Source organism: Pipra filicauda, unplaced genomic scaffold (assembly GCF_003945595.2).
Source record: "Pipra filicauda isolate LSUMZ 115617 unplaced genomic scaffold, ASM394559v2 scaffold66_size7647185_pilon, whole genome shotgun sequence".
NCBI classification, from domain to species: domain Eukaryota; kingdom Metazoa; phylum Chordata; class Aves; order Passeriformes; family Pipridae; genus Pipra; species Pipra filicauda.
The window spans coordinates 225200-248926 of NW_024104831.1; the positions used below are offsets into that span (position 1 = coordinate 225200).

General features: G+C 37.8%; 1 protein-coding gene across 1 annotated transcript in view; it reads left to right on the plus strand.

The window, feature by feature from the left end:
- The window catches only part of MACC1 (MET transcriptional regulator MACC1), a 40599-nt gene that overhangs the window by 16614 nt on the left and 258 nt on the right, over positions 1-23727 (plus strand). Inside the window, 3 exon segments of the mRNA XM_039388606.1 lie at positions 11796-11910; positions 13909-15947; positions 18395-18583. Coding sequence (XP_039244540.1) covers positions 11796-11910; positions 13909-15947; positions 18395-18583 — 2343 coding nt within the window.

Consider the following 23727-nt stretch of genomic DNA (forward strand, 5'->3'; position numbering starts at 1 on the left):
TCATGGAACTGCAACTTCTTCAGATACTAAATAGTATAAAATATTGAAATTGCTCAGTCTATATAAAATTGGAAGGTGAACATGCTCAGTATCTGTGAAGGGTGAGGCAAAAGAAAGAATTGACACTAGGATTGCCACAAGGCTTGAGAGTGGCCAGGTCTTGCAGAGACTGCCACAGCAGTGAAAATGAATTTACTGCTTGTAAAAGTTCTTGAAGGAGTGCAGGAGTGATTGGGATTGTAGGTTTGTTTTGGTTTGGGGCTTTTTGGGAGGGGAAGAGGGGAAGGGAACAGGGAGGAGCTAAACATAACATTGAAATACTGTGATTCTATCTAAAAGCTACTGATCTGCAGTCCTCCACTTCTGCTTGAAGGGCAGGAACTTCAGCTGTGGTGAAAAATAGTAAAGATTGCTGAGACAGAAGAATTGGAATAGAAGACTGGGCACATACTTTGAACTGAGAGAGTATAACCCACAACATTTCTGAATATTTTTCCTTAAGATTTCCTTCAGAGTTGTCTGAGAGACACTCTCTGGAAATTTGATAAGTTTGGTTTCAGTCCAACTTTCTGAGCAATTTGTAACTTTATCACTCTATCCAGTATTTTTATTTAAGTTTAGCAGCCAAATTTTTTGGAACAGATGAAAATTTTTATTCAGCTACACTGACTATTTTTTTATATAAAAGAATGAAATTGATGATAATTTAGGGGTTGATTTTAATTTTTTTCCCCTTTGACGTGCGAGTGGAGTGGGGAGTCTTCTTTATTATAGAGCTTGAGCCATTGACCCCTCATTTTCTGTCCTACACTAATTTCCTCAAAATCTCTAACACAGTCTCATAGCCAGTGCACCTGGGTGGAGATAGGAAAGAAAAAAGAAAGAAGGAAACAACAGCTTTATGCCTTCTTTCCCTTCTCACCACTGCCATATAAAATGCAAAGAAGAATTAACATTAAGTGCTTTCTTCATGGCAAATGATATGGAAAGATGTTATAGAGCTGAGTGGGATAGATTTCTTGTGTGATTAGGCATCCATCAGTGTATAGTGCCTGCTCATGCTGTGCCTGAGCAATTACATCTCTTTCAGCTGCTTCATCAAATTTTGCCCTCAGTGGTGTTGGCTCAGAAGGAAGAGCAAGTACCAGTGGGAAGGTAGGATGCCTGTAGCAGCCTGAGTGGCAGAGCTGTTAGGAAAAGCAAGCTGAAGCTCTGCTGTTGCTTTTGTGGTCAGTTGAGACAATGGGAGATAAAAGTCAGCATAGAAATACCTGGGCTAATGGGGGGGACTTCTCCAATTTGTTGTATATTGATTTTGGATATCAGCCACTGCTCTGGTGATAACCTTAGGAATGGTTTCTGCCTCTAGGCCTTCAGGGAACCAGAACAAGGGAATACACAGCCTTAAGATGCTTCCAGTGGGTAATATTATCCATCACAATATAATAGTGATTTTCCTGGATAGGAAAACTAGCTTTCCACTGAGGTATTGCATCTAAGCTAATGGTATGCATCACCAAAGGGAGAACTGCTGCTGAAAACATAGATACTGTGGTGCAATGGAGAAAATGAAGGTGGTTAAATAATATAAACAATTCTTTCTTTCACTTCTGAAGAGAAAATCTTTGAAGAGTGACTGAAACTGCTGCATAAAAATGGATGAGTTTGCACATGTTATTCTGTTTATCATACAAAACAGTAAGGACCAAAAGTATAGATGCCCTCCTCTCAACAGGTAGGAATAGACAGTTCAATCGATGAGCCTCTAAGGCAGCTAGATTTAAAAACTAAATTTAGACACATAAGGGCATGCAATTTGTTGGGAATCTTCTTGAACTTTACTGTTCCTCAAGAAGATCCACAGTGATAATATAGACTGGTGTATTTAATTTATTTTTTTTTTAAGATAGAACCACTCACATTTTGGTTTTGAAACTACCAGCAATACTGTAAGTAGCTCTTCCTAATTTTCATAGGTAGGACTTCTTCCTTGGAAATGTGCAGTCTTTTGTGATTAGAGATAGATTGAAATGGTAGTTTATCTTCCTCTGACTTCATTTTTTGTTGCTGGATCTTTGTCATTTTAGAGTCAATCTGGCAGTCATATTATTTCTGTAAAAGTATTAAGTATTCAGTTAACGACACTATTAAAGTAGTAGTTAGGAGTATACTTCAGAGACTCAAATGTCCTTCATTAGTAGAGAAACTATCCATCTAAACTTGTATCCCACTTGATAGAAATAAGTGAGCCTTTTGCTTGTCAAGAGCGCTTGTGATTGTTATGTAAAGGGAGAGACTGCACTATAATGAGAGGTACTGTTTTTGGCTTATAGAGAACAAAATGCATTTTTATGAACTCCCCTCCCTTCTTCCTTCAAAATTACAGTGTCAAAAATAACTTTAAAATATTGGCAGATGTAACTTAATGGACAGCTTAGACTATTATTAACAACACAAGCACAAATGTTTTAAATGCAATGATGTCTCACTTCTGGAGAAGAGATCCAACCAAACTTTGGGAACTGTAATTGCCATAAAAAGCAACAAAGAAAAAGTGCACTTTCTGCAGTATATCTTGAAATTTGTCTCTGTGATTAAGACTCTTTCTCTGATGCTCTCTTTGCAATGTTCTTAAACTGTCAAGGATTATTGAACAAGTCCTTCAGTCAAAACAGATCAATACACAAAAATAGGTAACAGTCTTTCCTTGTGAATATTATCAAAATCTATCAAACATACTATTGTTTCTGGTACATGTTCCCTGTGTCTGTTATATAGTCAGTCAAGTAGAGCAAAATGTAATTTGTGAATGCGCTGAAGAATGATTATGCTTACAGTTATTGGCTCTCTGAACTAACCTCTAATTACAACCAGAGAAGTCCTTGATAAGTGGGTTTACTTTCTTATATTTAGTGTAAAGTTTTCCCCAAAACAGCTGGTTGCCTGTTTTATTAATTTTTTTCCATATTGAGCTGATTATGTGTCACCCATCTTCCATTGTTTCTGCCATCTCGGTGTTGATCTCCCTTTATATTTCCCAGGAGAAACGGAACAAGTGACTGACATGATTCCTCCCTCCTAATCTCACCATTCTTGTACCACTGGGGTATCTTCTTGCCTAGTTTATACATTTTGAAAGCTTACCTGACATAGTTTAAACATTGCAAAACAAATTCTCCATGTCTTTTATTGTGTTAATTCATTTTTTGTTCAGTGGGTGTTTTTTGTTTGGTTGGTTGGTTGTTGGTTGTTTTTTTTCTTGTCCTCCCCAAGTTAGCTAATACCAAAGTGGTTCCATATAAAAAGGTCCACTTGACAGTATGGGATTTCAGACATCTTTTTCCTTCCTATTGAAGCAAAATTCTGTCATGCTTATGGAAAGATGGTTTTCTAGTACCTTATCTCATCAAAGGCACAGCACGTGGTAGTGTTCCCCTACATCCTTCACTCACAGATTCACACACAGAATCGACCAGGTTAGAAAAGACCTCTGAGATCATCAAGTCCAACCCTTGATCCAACACCGCCATGGTTACTAGACCATGGCACTAAGTGCCACACCCAGTCTCATCTTAAAAACCTCCAGGGACAGAGAATCCACCACCTCCCTGGGCAGCCCATTCCAATGTCTGATCACTGTCTGTGTAATATCCAACCTAAACTTCCCCTGGCACAGCTTAAGACCGTGCCCTCTTGTCCTACTGCTGGCTGCCTGGGAGAAGAGACCAACCCCCACCTGGCTACAGTCTCCTTTCAGGGAGTTGTAGAGAGTGATGAGGTCTCCCCTGAACCTCCTCTTCTCCAGGCTGAACAACCCCAGCTCCCTCAGCCTCTCCTCATAGGACTTGTGCTCGAATCCCTTCACCAGCCTCGTTACTCTTCTCTGGACCTGCTCCAGCACCTCAATATCCTTCCTGAACTGAGGGGTCCAGAACTGGACACAGTACTCAAGGTGTGGCCTCACTAGCGCTGAGTACAGGGGAAGAATCACTTCCCTGGACCTGTTGGCCACACTGCTCCTGATCCAGGCCATGATGCCATTGGCCTTCTTGGCCACCTGGGCACACTGCTGGCTCATGTTCAGCTTCCTGTCAATCCAAACTCCCAGGTCCCTCTCTGTCTGGCTGCTCTCCAGCCACTCTGTTCCCAACCTGCAGTGCTGCAGGGGGTTGTTGTGGCCAAAGCGCAGGGCACTCCACTTGGCCTTGTTGGACCTCATCCCTTTGGAATCAGACCAACTCTCCAGCTTGTCCAGGTCCCTCTGCAGAGCTCTCCTGCCTTCCAGCAGATCAACACTCCCCCCCAGCTTGGTGTCATCTGCAAATTTGCTGATGGTGAACTCAGTCCCCTCATCTAAATCATCAATAAAGATATTAAACAGAACTAGACCCAACACTGATCCCTGGGGGACACCACTAGTGACCGTCCACCAACTGGATGCAGCACCGTTCACCACCACTCTCTGGGCCCGGCCCTCCAGCCAGTTCATAATCCAGCAGAGAGTGCCCCTGTCCAAGCCATACTTTCTGGAGTATGCTATGGGAGATAATGTCAAAGGCTTTGCTGAAGTCCAGATAGACTCACCTCAGTTTGCTGAAATCAGAACACCACAAGCTTAAAGACACCTTTTATATGCCTGGATATCAGGTTCAATTTCCTTCAAGGTTCTCATTGCATATTTTGCTAATGCATCTTTAATCCAGATCTGTCCAAAATAAAGCATTGCTATTCAGGCAGAACACTGACAGGCAATCTAGTTCCACAGTTGGATATTCAAGACTGGATCCTGACATAGGGTCAGCCACATACTTTTTTACATCATTCTTAGCTTGAAATAGCAAAAAAGCCATCCTACACATTTGCAACATATCCAGCTGATACAGGTGCTCAAAATCTGTTAATATTAATTGCAGTTATAATTTCAAGTACTTTAAGAGATGTGAGCATGTAAAACACTGGCCTTTCTCTGCAGATGGGTTTTACTCAGATTCTATTTTACCAAGATGCTGTGAAGAGAGCACAGCTCTTGTAGGATTTTTTAATCACATCACTGGGTCAGATGAGACATTTAAATGTTGAAAGTCATGAGGGAATTTTTCCCCACCTGTGCTCAGCCTTTAAATTTAAAAGTATTTCTATGAAACATGTAACTCATAAGTGCCTAATTGTCAGTTTCTAATGAAGAACTACTTTGCTACTTGTTTCACTGGGTTTGATTGTCTGGAAACTGGATCTTTTGCTTTCTTTCTGGGTAGATAGTAGATGTGCTGTTTTCTATATATAACTGTAAAAGCTGGAAGAGTGTTGCCAGTACCAAGTCTTTGGGACAGAGGACACTTTTTTTTTTTTCCTTTTTGGTCATGCCCCGGTGACTCTGAGGCATACAAAGGATTTCTTTTAACACTACTGCTGTTCTGTCCCCCACCACTGCTTCCTGCCCTCAAAGACCACAGCTCATATCTATCCTACTCAAAGCTGACTTGTGGCATTAGCAGGCTCAGACATGAGTTTTTCCCAAGGAAGGATATAATAAATACTATGCAGGGTTGGGAGTGCTCTCTAAGCCAAGCTAGTAAGCAAATGTCTCAGCCTTTATATCCACTTGCCACTGACAAGCAAGCTCCTCAGTTAAAAGGCCAGTGTAATTCCTGCATACAGTCTGGATGTGAGAAAAAGTCTAATTTAGTGGAAAGAGAAGAAGAAATCAGGACAACAAAATAATATACAGAGTATTTTGGAGGTAACATGTATTTATAAACCCATGATCACAACTATAGTTCACAGGGATATAAATGACTAACAGAGATTTTGAGTAGCTCCCACTCCTCTAGGTTGACCAAAAAATGTTGACAATTGAGGCTTTTGTTTCATCCTAGCAAACATCAAATGTACCTAAGGATGAGTAGCAGGGCTTTAGTTTACATGCAGAACATGGTACATACAGGTTTTACCTTGCTTTGCACTGTTGCATGCATTATGCTGGCACTGAAACACTTCCAACAGCTAGAAATGAAAGTTTTATTTTGTAAGGAGATTTATAAACAGAAGGTGTTCCTTACAGAGTGCTTTCAATATTCACTTTAAAGGAATAGCTCTGTTGGCATCAGTCAGTAGAAACCTGTGGAATTGTCATTTCAGTGAAGGAAACAGAAGTGCTCTTATAGAACTTCCAAAAGTGAAGAAACCAGCTGTCCTTCCAAAGTATGTACAAGTAGACGCAATAAGTAAGAATCCAGTGATTTTTAACTATTGTTTTTAGAGGTGTAAGGAAACAAGTCCATAGAATAATTAAGGTAATAAACTTACAAAGTTTTCTCTCTTCCGCAAAAAGAAGAAATATTACATTTTAACAGTGCAAAGTTGGTTCCTTTAATTCATTTGTTACTGACACCTTTGTATTCTATTTCCCATTTTTTAAAAAGTTACTTAGTAAAGTAAGTAGAAGGTAACATGTTTCTCTTTTACTGAGGCTGAAGGGAAACAGAGTGGTAGCTGCAACCCAAAAGACAACATCAAAACTCAACAACATATTCTTGAGGCTTCTGGAAAGCAATATTCACAAATGTAAAGTTTATAATTGAAAATAAATGCTCTACCACTTATGCTTACAACAAGCAATTTTAGAAGCGTAGATGTGTGTAGTGGAAGGGAGGATACTTGTCTTATGGAGGGAGAGTCTATGGTAGAGTCATTTTTGCTTGCATAGCGTTCCTCAGACAGGCTGTAAAGCAGTCAGGTCTGGGTTGTGCAGAGCTGAGCAGAGGCTATAAAAACCCACTTGTGAAGTAGTGGAAATCTACTGAGAGGGTGACCCACTTCAATTTCCATTTTTGTTGTGCTAGAGTACTAGCTCTACCCTTTAGCACTGTCTCAGATGAAGTATTACAAGCAGCGATTACATCAGGCCCAAGCAGCAGTGCAGACATATGTTGGGTCTGCAGAAAATCTAAGCCCAGTGTTCATTGTGAATGGCTCTGCAGTTTCCACGGGGTGATACGTTTTCAAAACATTGAAAAAGCAAGTACCAAACTTGGCAACAGAGTAAACTAGTAGATATATCAATTGAAAATTCTTTTCTATAATTATAAGCAAAGCAGCAAGTAAAAGGGCCACACTAAAGCATTTATGTTGTGCCAAGTATTATTACGTTAAGGGTTGAGAACTTTCAAGGTTGAATGTTAAAAGTCAGTTTTTACCCTGTTCAAAGTGAGGTACAGATGCTTTTCCTTGACTGCCTCACATACATCAGACTAAAATGAGTCAAAGACTTCACTTCAACTGAACGTTTCTTCACTTCAACTGTTTGCTATCCTGTACTACCATTAGCTATAGACCACAGTTCAGTCCTGTATTTAAAGGTTAATAACTTGGATTCAAGTGCCTCTCACCAAACTCCGAGCTAGTGTAAAGCTGGTCCAGGCCACAGGAACCAAGGGGCTGTTAAAATGTGACCTATTACTGTAACAAATGTTTAGCTAGAAACATGTTAGTCTGCTGAGAATGGACAGTGTTTTAGATTTGTTTGTGATGTGTGGTGTCTTCTGAAAAAATCTCTCTTCTGTATATTGCTGTCTTTTTAGAATTCCTTTTCTTCTCTCTATATAATAGAATTTAAATAATTCAGCATACTCAGTATTTGTTCAGATCAGAAACTCTTTATTTAACCTTCTGGTGCATTTACCTTGATCCTCTTCTTTCAGAAAGAAACTTGTAAAGTCTAACAATTCAAGCTATATAACTAATCATTTTATCCCATGTCACCTAAAAATGAGCCTGAGGAATGAGACACGTCTCCATCACCTGTTCCTACTGATTTTCCTGTCTGTGCTAATGCTAAACTTTGTCCTCTGGACACAAAGACCATGAGTCTTTGTGAATAATGATATGGACGAGTAGCACTATCTGTGTGGGGAGCATGTAGGAGTCCATAGGGAGACATGGCCACAGGAGAGCTCTGTTGTTAACATAACCTGCTTTTGAAGGATTAAGGTGGAACAAAAAGCAAATTGCTAATGTTTTGCTCTGGGATGCTGATACTTTAAAAACACATAGGAAAGTGTTCTCTCTCATTTTTGAGGGCAAAGGCAGTGGGGAAGTGTTTGCCTTTGGTTTGTTTGTTTGTTTCTTTGTTTTATTTTCTTCATTACCACTATTTTAAACACAGCAGGATATGTTTTCTTTAGTAGAGAGACTGGAAAGGAAAAAAAAGGTGCACTTGAATTTTGAAGACCTGGAAGAGATTTCTGGAGGCATTATATGCAGCAAAAATGACATTTGCAGCAAATCTCTTTTCTGACTTCTGTGAAACTTAACTTTCTACCTGAGACTTTCTTCTTCCTCTAATGCATTTTTTTTCCCCCTGTAACAGTGATGTCGTATGCCTAACACCAGTGCTCTGAGTCCTGAGTCCCCTGCTCTTACAGGTCAAGCAATCCACAGCCAAGTCCACCCTGCTATTTCTTGCCCTCTTACAGAAAAATGCCACATTTCAGCAGTCACTCAGGTTCACTCACTGGTCGTCTCTACAGCTGATCTCCTTCCAACCTCTTCACTTCTTCATTCACTGCTCACTCCCCACTGTGAGCTGACATAGTATCAGTCAAATAATTCCTTGCACCATTAAGCACTTGTCAGTTTACATCTTCCTTATTCAGTAGCTACAGCAAATGAAAAGCTTAGTCTCTGGTTCTTCCTTTACCTGATACCCTCTTTTTGCAGCAAAATGTTTTCATACCTTTCCCTTTCACCACTGATCAACATGACTGTATATCCCACATGCGTTGATGTCTCTTCTCCTGTGAATGATTATCTTTCTGAATTTGTTCAGGTAAGTTCCTAATTAATAGGGCTATGCTATCAAGAGTTTAATTTGGGACATTATTTTATCACACTATGTATCCATGGAAAAGGGTGAGCAATAGGTTTTCTTATTTTCTTAGTCACATAAAAAGGCACGGGGGCTTTAGGCATTCCCAGCAGTAAGGCTGGAACACAGGAGAGATGGGATGCAACCCTGGTGTCAGATCACGTAACCCTGTGCAGGAGGCACATTGCCCAGTACGCAGTGGTGTGCGTACAGCTTGTCCCCAGCGTTTCCCACATCCCCTGCACGCTGACCGAATGTGGTCATCTTTTGCCCAGGAATGTTTACATATCCCCCCTTCTCTCATCCTCTTCTTGGCTGGCCTGAAGACATGTCTCAATCACAAGGGCTCCCTCATCATGCTCTCATACCAAGGAATGCTTTCAAGGGGGTGGAGGTTTATTTTTGAAAGTGGTTTTCCTTTTCTGCCTTTTCTGTCTCTATGCCAGGCTAGTGGTGAACATTTTGAGGAGTTCCCAGAGGGAACTTTTAGGAAATTGCTTATTCTATTTGTAGAATTCCTTAGCGTTTATAAAACTTCCATATGCAATCTTGTTGTCATGTCTCTGTCAGAATACTCCCACCGTGTAAATGGATTGTTTTTCTTTCTCTTTCTCTCTTCCTCCTCCTTCCCCAAGGGTTTCCCGTTTTAGCCCTTGTGCATATATTTGCACCCTTGTGCCCTTTCCTCATCCTTACTTACTGCCTCCCGCTTTATACAGCTACTGAAATAATTGTGGGTTTTAACCATTTAAAGAACTGTTCTGAAATTAATTTGTCAATTGATCAGAAAGTCATCAGTCAGAGATCAGTGCTGGTAACAAGTACACTGGCAATGTATAAAGTAAATTTACTTTGTGTAAACTTATTGAGGTTTTAGACTATGGATACCTTATGCTGGTGTTACTAAACCTCTCCAGTGTCTAAGTAGAAGCTTGAGATAAAAATGTTGCATGTTTATATAACGCTTTCAGTTTGTCAACATTCTGGGATGCAGCAGCAAAGCAAAATTTATTTCCATTGAAGGAGTTTGTACACATTATTCACAGGTGTGGAATGTCAGATCTCAGAATTATGGTATTGGGATTAAGTAGGCATTTTAGTTTCTGTTTTGGTTCTGGTGGGATATTAGTAACAGGAGGCAAGAAAGTATTGGTCATGGAGGCTAGCTTACACTACCAGCTGAAATCAGGACTTCAAAGGCCAAATAACAGAGATATCTGGTAAAAGAAGAACCTGAAAGTCCATACAGCTCTCTGAGCAGCTGAGTGACAGCTGAGCTTAGCCTGACCTCAGACTTGCACCCTGCCTGTGTACAAAATAGCACCCGAACAGAGTGCCATTAGCTGAAGGTGCATCTTGTGGGAAAACAAAACGTACCGATTTATATTTGCAGTGAGAAAAAGAGAAGTTCTAAACCATGGCGTTGTGCAATGAAAACAGACAGCTGGATTCCACTTTCAATGCAGTAGTGCTTGGATATGAGATATGCTTCCTTTTCACATAATTCATCTACTAGAACTGTAACTGAAAATTCCTTTTTCTTACAGCCACAGCAAAACCAGGCTGAACCTTTTTTTTTTTTTTTTTTTTGGGTCCATTTTAAGCATGATAAAACAATATCTGCTTAGGCTGCAATTGCTGTTGCAGAAGTAGGAGGCTACAATATTTCAGACTCCTGAACAAAGCAGACTATTGAATTCCATGTATGGACTGAAAAAACTTCTGGATTTTTACCTTCTCTCTTTTTTTTCCACTTGAGTTTTTGGTTGGTTTGTTTGTTTTGCCTGTTTGTCTTGTTTTTTAACTATATATCTTAATGTACCTATTGGTCATCAGAATTTATACCTCTCTATATACAGGATCTGTGAAAGGATTCTGGGAGAGTCATTAATTTATCTTTTGGCTTATAACACTAATTTAAAGAGCTTTACTGAACAAAAGATCTCTAATATTTTATTTCCTCCAGCTTCTCTTTCTGGGATACAGTAATTTCAGCATGTAGGTTACCAAATAGTCCTTTGAAACTCGTCCAGCTCCTCTGTCTTTAGGAGACATGACAACTGCTTTATTTAACATTAGGCAATGTACCTTTAGAGGTTCATCCTTCTGTTGCCTTTTAGGAAACTGCTTATTCTATGTGTAGAATTCCTTAGTGTTTATAAAACTTCCATATGCAAGTCCCTCAAAGGGACGTCCAGTCTGTCCTGCCTTTGCAATAGGTTTGCTGTTGACTCTCTCTCTCTCAACCACAGCATCTAGTTTACAGCTCTTGTATTGCCCAGTCCACATGCAAACAGCGTCAAAATGAAACAGAGCTTCTTGTAGCCAGAACAAGGAAGAGGAGAGACCTGAATATCATCTCTAGGGCTGTTGCTGTCCTGGTGTGGGCCCTAGGGAAGGGTATATGAAGTCCTTCTTGGACAGACTAAAAGGAAAAATCTGACCTGATCTTCTTTCAAGGAAAAGCATAAGAAGAATAATAAAACAGAATGGGACAAAAATACTTTATATTAATTGTCAAAGAAAGTAAAAGATCTAGGTCTTCCCCTTTAAGGATTCTAGTCAAACTTACCTGAAAACAGGAATTAGGAAGTTTATTTTTTTTGACAAAAATATTTTATTCAAGACTTTCTGAATGGAAGGTATTGTACAGTTGGCTCAGTTCCAATTTCAAGACACTTAATGATGTGTTATTGGACTTCACTATGGACTGGAGCAGTATACTGTACTGCAGCTGTAGCATCTGGTGGGTTTGATATACATTAGATAGTAAGACTCACTCAGGACTGTGATGCTCTTGGCATCATAAACCATAAATTCACTTTTTTTTCACGTCACAGCACAGGATCAAAGCTCAATTATTCTTCCAAGTTTCCCCTTTTCCAAATTGCATAGCTGCTGATGTTTTATATGCTTAACTGTTTTTTAGGATGAAAGTTCTTCCAGTAGTGGAACAGATTCCCTAACCAGTGGAGAGATTCCACGAAGCAGGTCAGAGGGGACTTTGCTTGATGTAGACGACGGGACACCCTCAGACAGCTACAGTACGTGTCTTCTGCAACTTTCTGTACTAAGGCTCTCTATCTAAAGTCTTTATTTCTGGAAAATATCTGGATCAGGCTGGTTGGGAGGAAGAGTTGAAATCTTTAGCCTTACATTAACAAGTGCTGTTTAGGGTATGTTTACTGGGAAAGAGAAAAGGGAGTTCTTAGCCAAACCTTTAGCTAAATTTAGGGTTTTAAGAACCAAGATGGCAAGGTCATTTTTAATTTGAAAACTGGAGTAAAGTTAATTTCATCTCATTGCTATTTTAACCTCAAAATTAAGAAAACTTTGTCCTCCACAAGGTAGACATTCTCTTAGCAACTTGTCCAAGTAGCACATGTAACAGTGAGCCTGAAACTTGCTGTATGAGTTGAGGAGTAGAAATTTTTTCCTTGCTAACCTACTGCACCCCAGTAATTTTGCTGTTAACTTGGCATGAGAAAGTGTCCATCCTAGTGACTCAGACTCTGACAGAGTTTAAGAAACATGCCCTTTAGGATGGGAAAAGAAAAACCAAACAACCCCCCTTATGTTATTTTTGGGCTTAATTAATTTATTCTTTCAATAGACAAAAAATGATCTGACTTTAATAGCATCACACTACAAGGAAAGCTTCATCTGGTGCTTGAGCAGCCCAGCCCCATTTGGTGACTCTGGTCAAGACCAGGTGCTCAAGCAGAAAGAGGCTGCTCCTGGGCTTAATCCCCCAGGTAGCTCACCTGGAAGGCTCTTGTCAAGACAATGTTAGAGCTTTGCAGATAGGCAACTGGGAAGCAGGTAAATTCCACTTTGGTTCTTCCAAATTGGGAATTTTCTGGAATTGTGGAAAAGCTTCATGGTTTTGGCTTTTTATCACAATTTGACAAATGAAACAAAAAGGAAACTACTAACATTCAAATTTTTTTCTTTTTGTGGCTGTATCCACTGTCATTCTTGCAATTGAGCAATCACAAATAACCTTGGAAATAGGAGGTACTATGGAAAGGGTGATAAGGAAAGCTATTGATTTGCTGAAAAAACAGAAATAATGAATTTCTCTAAAAATTTTAACTCTTTGCAAGGATGTTTAAAGAAGGGATGGTATAACCTCTATATGTAGAAAAAATAATGGCACACTGAAGTAATAGAAACCCTTAGTATAAAAAGTTGCAAATACTCTATTCATTGCAAGAAGTGTGATTCTAAATTAACCTGTAAACCAGCTTCTATGAACAATTGTTTGTATAAATTATAAGGATGTCTGTTCTTCAGAACAAATAGATATTACTGTTAATAATGAGTATTTTTATTAGAAAATTTATTTAAATATCCCCTTAAAAACCCCTGTTTGTCTATTGAAATGCAGTCTCAGAAAAATCAGCAGCTGCACAAACATTTCTCTCCGAATTTCAAATTGCACAAGACCTCATAAATTATATCAATGACTTTTTTCTAATGGAAAGCTAGTATAACAAATTCCACACACAAAGAGAGAAATTGTACATGTTCTGTTATCAACTAAATGCATGTGCACTAGCATGAAAAAGAATCTCGAGTAATGCATTAATCTCTACAGTGTTTGAAAAAATGAAATAGTATTTCTTTAATCTTTGCAAAGAGTTCCACACAAAGGAAAGAACTCCATGTCACTTTGTAAGAGGCCAAATATTATTCGAATATAATGATTTGAACCTTATGGAACCTTATCATATTCAATGCTAATTAATAATCGTAGGAGTTGATAATGATCTGCACATCAAAGAAGATACTTTACATCCTTCAAAACTAATCTATTATTCAGCACTAATTTATTAGCACTCTTCTATTAAGAAAGATTCTTAATTAAATAAATATTGATAGTATTTAAAAAACTGAAGAAAAAGTATAGAAATTATCTATACGTATTTCAGGAGGATAAAATTAGTCACCTCTTAGTTTAACAGACTATCAGTTGGACATGAATGGAATGTCTCAAGTCTCTGTGCTTTAGGATATGCTTCTTTTTTTCTTTTAAACAGATGCCAGTGAAAGTAAACTGGATTTGGATATTGACTGGTCTGGTGTATTCAAACATGCCCAAACTGTTTCCAAGACTAATCCTTTCTGGAATGAACTGTCAGGCTCCAACCCTTTCATACATGACATAGCTGCTTCAAATAGAAATAAAAATGATAAATACCTTTCTATCTTAAAAGAAAATCCTTATTTGTTCTCTAAAGTTTCTAGCAATAGAGACTCTTTGGATTCCTCAGGTGATGAGCTAGATATTGATTGTCTCCTAAGAAAGACTTCAGCAAGAAGATCTGGACGATCCAAGAGTGTCTCTGACTTCCTGGATATTGTTGATAACCAAAGATTTAATCCTCACAAGACAGCACCTCAAAAAACTACAACTTCAGACATGACATGGCTTCAAAATGACCGCGAAGCCTACAAGATGGCCTGGTTGAGTCACCGACAACTCACCCGGTCTTGCCTAGATTTAGAAGCCATGAGCCACAGTCCTGGATGGGCACAAACACAAGCTACAGACATTCATGTAGTTTGTAAACTGAATCATGAAGGGGGTTCAGTACAACTACCCGACTCAGATATCAACATTCATGTCCCTGTGGGTCATGTATTACCAGGGGAATTCCAAGAAGTTGGTTTAAAGGCTATTCTTAACCCTCCATTGTCATGTAACAATGAGCTGTCTAGCACCGTAAGTCCTCTGATAGAACTTACGCTGAGCAACCTCAACACAAGCAAAGCCATTTTCCTGGAGGTGAAAGTTGCAGCTAAAGTGAAGAATGATCCACTCAGCCAAGCTATGAGTGATATTGTGTGTTTTTTTAGTTTGAATAAAGAAGGGCCTTTTAAGAAGCTAGAGAATTGCTACATTTATCAGGATACCATACAAGTGAAGCTAACGGACTTAAGTCATGTGATGTATGCAGTGATTGCCATACAAGCAAACAAAATCCAGCCTCCAGCAACTAATGTCTGGGACTATGTTCATAGAAGAGTCTCAGTTGGAATTTATGGTCCCAAATATATTCATCCATCTTTCACAGCAGTTTTTACAGTCTTTGGTCATAACTACATTCCAGGAAAACTCACAATTTTTGATATAAGAAAAGGGGGTAAAAATATGCCTCCTGTGGTGTTTCAGCTGTGGGGAAAACATACATTTCTGCTTGAAAAATCGCAAGACCTAAACATTTCTTTAGTATCCTGTGATCCAGATTTTGAAGTAAAGATGGAAGACCAAAGTAAAAATATTAAAGAGGAGGAGTTGAAAACTGGTAAAATGGTCCACCAACAATTCCTATTCTCCCTGCTTGGATGTAGGGAGATGCATTTCTTTGTTTTCCTTGTTCAGATTAAATTCTTAAAAAGTAGCCAAGTAACACAGTTCCATGTTACAACTCCTGATCCAGCTCCAAAATTAAGTGGGATTATCAGTAGGCCAAGGCACCTACAAAACCGCAAGGAAATCAAGTCCGCTCCTTGGCTTTTGATACCAACAGTAAAATATCCAAAGTTTCAAGATAAAGCTTTGAGCGTTAATACTTATGGAGTGGCTTTGAAAACTGTGTTACGTCAAAATAAGATTGACTATTTGCTGGAATATTTTAAAGGGGATACAATAGCGCTTCTTGGTGAAGATAAAGTTAAAGCCATTGGACAAACTAAAATAAAAGAGTGGTATGTAGGAGTTCTCAGAAGAAAGATTGGCCTTGTACATTGCAAAAACATAAAAGTTATTTCCAAAGAACAAGCTATGGACACTGCTGATAGTGAGCTAACAACCAGGAATCTTGTTGAACAGATTGCATTGCCATTCAAAAAACTGACTTACATCTACTCAGTAGTTCTGTCAACAGTATCGGAGAGTGTTTACGACTGGAGAGCTTTAGCTGAGGTGCTAGGATATTCACATATGTCTTTGGATGACTTTAATGAGGCACATATCAATAAAGAATCAGAGAGAGTTGCACATGTTGTGAAGAGGATGAAGCAAGACTGCCATGCTAACAAAAAAAAAAGACTATTTCTTTATGAACTCATTATTGTAAGTATTGCATGAACTAACTTGCTTATTGGGAATGCGTTGTCAAGAAACTGCTCAGTAGCAATGTATGAACAAGAAAACTTGATTCTGTATTCTTGCAGGAATTTTTACAAACCTGAATATATTACTAAAAGGTGTAGACACCTATAGACAGAAAATGCACCCAGATTCTCATGAAGAATAATACTTTGGCCAATTAATTCTAAAAAGTCTTCTGCTAATATTCCAGGAACCTTGCTCATTTAGTAGGTTGACTGAGTTGACTTTTTTGCTTTTTAAAGAGCCGTGATTAAAAAGTTTTGTCTTTTGTCATGGTAAATTGCTCCCCTGAGCAATTCACATTCCTGTTGGGAAGTAATAAGTAACCTTATAGTGTGGAAACTCCATTATATATATTTTTTTCTATGCTAAGATGTGTGTCTAACTTAGCTTCATATGTTTAAAATTGAAATCCTGATCCACCTGTTGAAGGTAGGATTTTCTGTCCACACATCACAACTTCAGAGTCAATGTTGTAGCAACCTATGAACAATATTGCAAATATTTCAGTATGTATTTTGATAGGCCTCATTTGTAAGCTGCTGGACAACTTCTGTGTGACTAAATGCTCTTATATGTGAATTAAAAGTGGGTTTATTCTAAATTCTTCCAGGTAATAAGTTACACTGTTAACCATACTAATTTACTTACTGATCTGTGTTCAAATTAATTTGGAATTAATGACTACTTAATGCTGTCTTTGGCTCTGACTGAAAAGTCAACCAGCCTATTAAGGGACAGAAGATAATTAAATTTCTGATACGAAAATAAAGTATTATAAAAATGTATGTTTAAAAATTCTTATTGTAGCTATACATCTAAAGCATATTGATTATCCTGAATTACATCTAAAGCATATTGATTATCCTGAATTGTAAACCTTAACAGAGTTTACTTCTCATAACTAGTCTATCCCCTGTGTTGACAGCAATTTCAGCAGGATCCAGAAAATTTTGGTAGCAGTGGCCACTTAAAAATCTTAAAAGCATATTAAACTGTGTGGAATGGAACTTAGCCAGCATGAAATACAGCAAAGTCTGCCATGTCTCTACAAAAAGGAGAGGGGAATCTAAAGGTGAAAATTATCCAAACTTTTAATTGAATACAGTGAAACAGAGTTCATTACAGAACAGGCAAAAAGTGGGGAACAGTTAGATTAAGATAGAATCATATAATGGTTTCCACTGGAATGGACCTTAAACATCATCTCATTCCATCACCCTTGTCATTGACAGGGATACATTTCACTAGACCAGGATACTTAATGTCCTGTTTTGTGAGATTTATATAATTTTGAGCTATGAAGTTCCAATGAAAATCCCTGTCCTTGCAAAGCTAGACTTAAAACTAGAAATAATTTGTGTAATTTTTGGGTAGAATTTACTAGTTACTTCTTTAAGTAATCTCCTTTTTTTATGTTATATAGTGTTTTTGCTAATCAGAATGTAGCAATTTGAACAACTTTGTCTTCACTTTGCCAAAATACAGGGGAATTTGGTACAGTACACTGAAGTCAACTACCCATTACTGTGCCTACCAAAGTTCTGCTGTTTCCTATGAGGATTTTTACTGTAAAATATTTTACAATTAAATCATACACTGACTTCTGCAGAAATGCTTGATATTTCACTAAAAATCAATATCTCAAAAACAAGGAAAATATCTCAATTATTTTCTTGATCTTTCACTGAAAAACTCAACATTTTCAGTGGAATATTTAGCTGTTAATTTGAGGAGAAGAAAAAAACAAGACTTATTTTTCTCATTAGGGCTTATGCAAAGAAAGAAAGAAAGAAAGAAAGGAGAATGCAACATATTTGCACTTCAGGATTTCACTCCTGCAACCATTTTAATTCATCATAAAATTTTGTCATTAAATGCTCATTTGGCACAGGGAAGGGAAGAGTTTTGTGTTTGCATTTCTGCTTGATGGTCAGCAAATTATTAGTTCTGTGGGAGGAGTAATTGAAAAGGTGCTGGCCAATGTGATCAGTGATTTTCCAGAAATGCTGTAGACAAAGGACAACACCTTAGTATAGTAGTGCTCTAACTTAATTTTCAAGTTTCTTGTCATACTTCTAAGAAGCTAAATTTGATGTCACAAATATTTCTGTCAGAGAAGTTTATTTTTCCTTCAGGATCCATAAGCTTGGCAGGATCCATTTGATACTGGAATGCTGAAGCAGCTGAATGCTAGCTTAATTTTTTTCTTAAGCTTTCCTGTGAGACTGTTGGCAACCCCATTTTGTGGGAAAAAAATTTAGATATTCATAAGAACACAAAATTAAAAAAAAAAAAGAAACACTTTCCTGTCTGTGTAAAAATTCAGAATAGTGCTATAAAAACAAATTAAAACGTTTTGTTTGTAATTACTGGTGAAAGATCACTAATAAAAACTATTGTTGCAGGCACTTTTGAAAATAGATTGCCAGGGATTAGTGGCACGTCTTACCCAGGACACCATCATTTTGACTTCAGCTGTCAAACTTGGCAAAAACTGGCGGGAACTTGCAGAGAAGCTAGCCCGACTCACAAAGCAGCAAATAGAGGCTTATGAAGTGCCCCACCAAGGGAAAAATGGAGCAGTAGCCCTGGAGGTAAGGGTCTGGTGTAACACTGCATGCACACTTGCTCCTCTGCACAAATACAGCCAGGGACCTTTCTTCTTCCTTGCTTTGAGTGCTTCTTTCCTTTTGCACTTTCCTGTGGAGGTCCCAGTCTCTTGTCTCGAGCTTCAGGGACACGTTCAGTCCCTTCTTATTGTCCTGTCCACTTGTTAACCTTCCTCACTCCTCTGCTATCAGCTCAGACACAGAGAAGAAGAGCACCCAGTCCTTGCAGGAGCCACTTCAAATCATCCTTAGTACAACTTTTACTCTTTCCACCAAAAGGAAGCTGACTTCCATCATTAATACTTTTCCGTGCCAGCGTAATAGTTGATATCATTTACCTTAAGTAGAATGAGATCAGAAACTCTGACACCAATTTCACTTCTGTTCTGTAGCACGAACACGGCAAATCTATGCTTTGAGTTCATAATTTGCCAGGTAAGTCATGCTATTTATTTTCCTTTGTAAAGCACTCTTCTTATACAGAAGTATGAGTTCTAAAGAAGAGTTAATTTGTCCTCTCATATGTATTTTAGTGCATACACATCTAAGGAGCAATTTAGGTGCCTAATTAGATACCTAGTGTCATTTGAGGTGCCCAGAGGTACTCATGGCATGAAATATCAGATATTTCAGAAGACTTAAGGTGGATCCTTGTGCAGGCTGCTGAGCCTAAGGTCAGCCTGTGCTCCTGGCATACCTTTTCCTGGACAACCAAGTTACTTTCTCCATTGCTCCACCCTAACTCCAAAGCACGGTCCACTCTTTCTGACAGAGTTATGTACCAATGACTTCTAGGTCCCAGACTGGGTTTTACTCTGAAAATCCTCTTTTATAAGCATTGCTGAATGATGCTCAAGCTCACCTTTCTGACCTGAGTGCTTATATTCAGGCTCGACTCTCTCTCTGCCTGTACCATCATGCTTGGTCATGCACATGATCCAGACTGAATTCCTTCTCTCTCACCTCTAAGTACAAAAGGAATTGCTATTTCCCATTCATAGATTCACAACTACTCGGGATAATGTTTTCTTCCTTTTTCTTTCACTGTAGTTGATTCTTCCTGTTTCCCACCAAAAATATTCTCCTTTACACAATCTGAGTCCAGTGAATCTGTCATCTCAGTTTTATCTGCCTCATGATAACTATCTAGATATTTCTGCTCTAGTCATGAACCACCAACTCTTATTTCCCTTGAATGCTCTGCCCTACCTCTCAGATCAATATGGGATCAAAATTCCACATGTTTACTCTTGTGATTCTTCACTTTTCTACAAAATTATCTCCATTATTGTTGTTTGCAAGCACTGCCTCCTTGTCTGATCTTACTTTCCTCTTAGAGCTATTTTGTGTATTTTTTTTACTTGTTCGGTATACTTATGTCTGGATGCTCCTTCGTCAAATTTTTTCTCTTAAAATTCTCCTTCTTACCAATCCCATATCTACTCTCTGTTTTTTTAATGTGAAAAAAAAATCCTGTTATTTTCTTAGGTTTTGCATTGTCTTGATCTAAAATACTAAAATTGAACAGAATATGAATGATTGTCATTTCCATTATCAGTTTTTTTTTTACTGTTAGGCAGTGCTTTGTCTAACTTCAGAAACTTTTGTTCTACTAAGTTTTGTTCTACTAAGTCCCAGCTTTTTCAGAAGGAATTATGGACCTGAACAACGTGTGACTCTGTTGGTCTCCATGTTATTTGGAAATGTTTCTACTTTGCTAACAGATAGCATAACTAAAACAATCTTACAACTCTTTTTCCAGCACCATACTTATTTCTTTTTATATATCAAGAAAATATATAAAAATATATAAATAAACACTTTGCTTTAAATGGATTTCTCTTTTCCATGAAGCCTATCTTCTACCTCATACACCCTATTCTTTTGTTTTAAAGAGTTTTTTACATTAATTTTATTACAAACCACCCACAAAATTCTCTGCCTTTCCATGACAGTATCTGCTGCCAGAAGATAGTGCAGTCAAATTCATCATAAAGAAAGCCAATAATGCTGTATGTTCTATTTTTAAGAGACCATTCAATGAGCAATCAAAGATCAGAATTTTGCTTTACTTTTGTGCCATTTCTCAAGGATTAGATTGGGCCCATGGAGAATCACTAGTTTTGTGTAACCTTTGTAATAGTACTTATCCACATGGGTGTGAGTTCAAAGAACGCCCTGTTTCTAGAACTGGTGTCTCATGCAAACACTCAGCACCCTCACTGCCCTGTGAATCTAACCTTAAATGTCAGTACATTCTACTAAATTTCAGTGCTTTCATACGACCTCTGAACTTTCTTATTGATAGTAGTTGTTGGTCTGAAAACAGAAAACCAAGAAAAGATAGGAGGGTAATAAGTTTTGATTAATTATTGAGGATTATCTGAAATCATTAAGTAATTAATTAACCATTAAGGACTGTTCCACCATCGAGGAGTATTAGTTCAATGTGCTGAGTTAATTATGCATCAACAATGACCAGTTTATAAAGCTTTTGATCCCTGCATTCCTTTTTTTTTCTTTGCTTTTGTCCTATATACAAAGAATCAGTTTTGAAAGATTAGAGGAAACCAAGGTTTGTATTTAAGCATATTTCAGTCAATTGTCTTATTGCAATGTCAGACTGACCTTCAGCATAAGTCAAAGAGCAACTTTTCATATTAACTGTCTTTTCACATTCTAGGGAAGAGAGAATACTGTACCCCAATTCTTTAAATATCGTAGTCTGACAGGAATATAAGGAAAGGAAGCAAGAGACACAGAAAAGGCAGCATATGTAGCCAGCAGCATGAATTCAGGAAATCCCAGCTTTTCTTGTTGGCTACCTTGGTTGTCAAGCTAAAAATAGGAATACAGAAACTTTCTGGTCTCAGCATAAATACAAGAGTGATGAACTGCTTTATTTCATTAAAATATGTTGTAACATCTGTTATTTACAGTAGTATATTAAAACATTATTTTCGAAGTCAGCCTCTCTAAAAAAACAAGGAAATAATTAATCAATCTCCTTCTTTCCACCTACAATCAAACTACTTTTCTTGCCTCCTTTTGTAAGTTTATGGTTATGACTTAAGATAGACTTGCTTAAAGCAAAAAAAAGGTACCATTCATTTGGGTAAATGATGACACTTTTCCCTCCTGTAGACTTAAAATGAGAAACTTCGCTGAAAGCATAGGCTTTTTTTTCGTTGCTTAAACTCAAGGCAGAAGCTAGACTAATCAGACTGTGAAATGGGCTGTAGGGGATGTGAGTTTAATGGGTTTTTCCATTTGTGTCTGGGGCAGAAAGGTAGCAGAAGTTGACGGAGATGTTTACAGAAACTATAATAGAATCAGTCTTGGGTAAGTTGAAAGTTCTGAGCCCAAATGTGAAGAAAAGCTCAGAATTATGAGCAAAGAAATTCTCCTGGTACTCAGTTCCTCAAGGGATCAAGTAAATAAAGCTTAAATCAAGGAAGTAGAGCTTTATGCTTTGCACTGTTTGTAAATTAATAGGATTATATTGAGGACATAACAAATTTTCTTCAGAATTATGCTTCAGAACCCTAAAAGCTGCTTTTCTAATAAAAAAGATGCTAAAAATATCCCAACCTCTTGATCACTTTTGTATATATATATAAAAATGTGCATGCATCAATCTATATGCTTTTACTATGATGCATAAGTGCGCTAATGTTAAAAGAGTAAATCCCTTTTAGGAAAGGGATGGGGGTTTTTGTGGTTCTGTGTATTATCCCTGAAATCTTTAACTCAATTGCTTTTTGCAAAACCTTATTTACCAATGAGGAGGGGGAAACTAAATAGCTGATTGCCATTTGGAAAAGCAGCAGCTGGAAAAACAATTATTTTGTTTGTTAACTGAGCAAATTTACTCAGCACTTTGAAAGATATAAGTCCAACTTGGTATCTGAATGATGCTGCCATAACTTAATTAATGTCACCAGAGCAATGACAAATTACACCTGTTAAGGATCTGCTCCAATTTTTTGGTATAAACCAAATAAATTGTAGTTTGAAAAAAGGAGCACTGGTAACTTATCTTTTCATTTCCTTTGTTTCTTGCAGGACAATTTTTAAATTGTATGTCCTGATTTAAAAAAGTTATAAACGCTTTTGACTTTCCTGCTTTTGGAGTGTTTGGTTTTTTTTTTTTCTTTCTTTTTTTAAACAGATTTTATGGATAAATCATGTTAGAATCGTAGAATCATTTAGGTTGGAAAAGACCTCTAAGATCAGCTAGTCAGGTTATCTAAATCAACTGTTAACCCAGCACTGCCAAATTACCACTAAACCATGTCCCTAAGAGCCACATCTACACGTCTTTTAAATATCTCCAGGGATGGCAACTCAACCGCTTCCCTGGGCAGCTTATTTCAATGCCCAACAACCCTTTCAGTGAAGAATTTTTTTCCTAATATCCAATCTAAATTAATTAAGGGGGCTTCGTTCTACTTTCCATGCCTGTTTTCCAGCTCAGGGGGCTGGGTACCCAGAGTAAAAATGGTCTTGCTATTAAATATTGAGGCAAAGAAGGCATTAACTGCCTCAACCTTTCCCTCATCCTTTGTCACCGTGTTCTCTCCTTTTGCTGCTGATGTCTTTATAGAAACATTTTTTATTGTCTTTTATGACAGTAGTCAGATTAAGTTCTAGTTGGGCTTTGGCCCAACTTCCTTCTGCTGTCATTAGAAAACATTTCTAAAAGGTAAGAAGCATGTTTAAAATTTCCAGACTAAGTAGAGGGAGAGTCGAATGTTACTTAATGAGACAGTAACCCTCAAAAGCACAACCAAATAGGGAAACTCTTTCTAGTTGTATGCACTGCAAAAAAATGATCAAAGGGAAAAGGGTTTTTCTTCCATTCCTGTTCTTTCAATTATACTTGCAGACAAGGATATATTTTGACTTGGTCATAATCATCTGAATGAAGAGTTAATGTTTCTATTATTTATCCCTCTAAGAATTTGAGAGTTTCATAGAAATGAACTACATAAGGTTATTGGAGGTTTCATATCAACAAGCGTTTTGTGATAAAACATTTCAGCACGGCTAGGCATCAAACACTTCTTTTCTCTTTTTCTGTGGCTTTTCTACCATTCAACTGTTTTTTTTTCCTTCAATAATTCAAT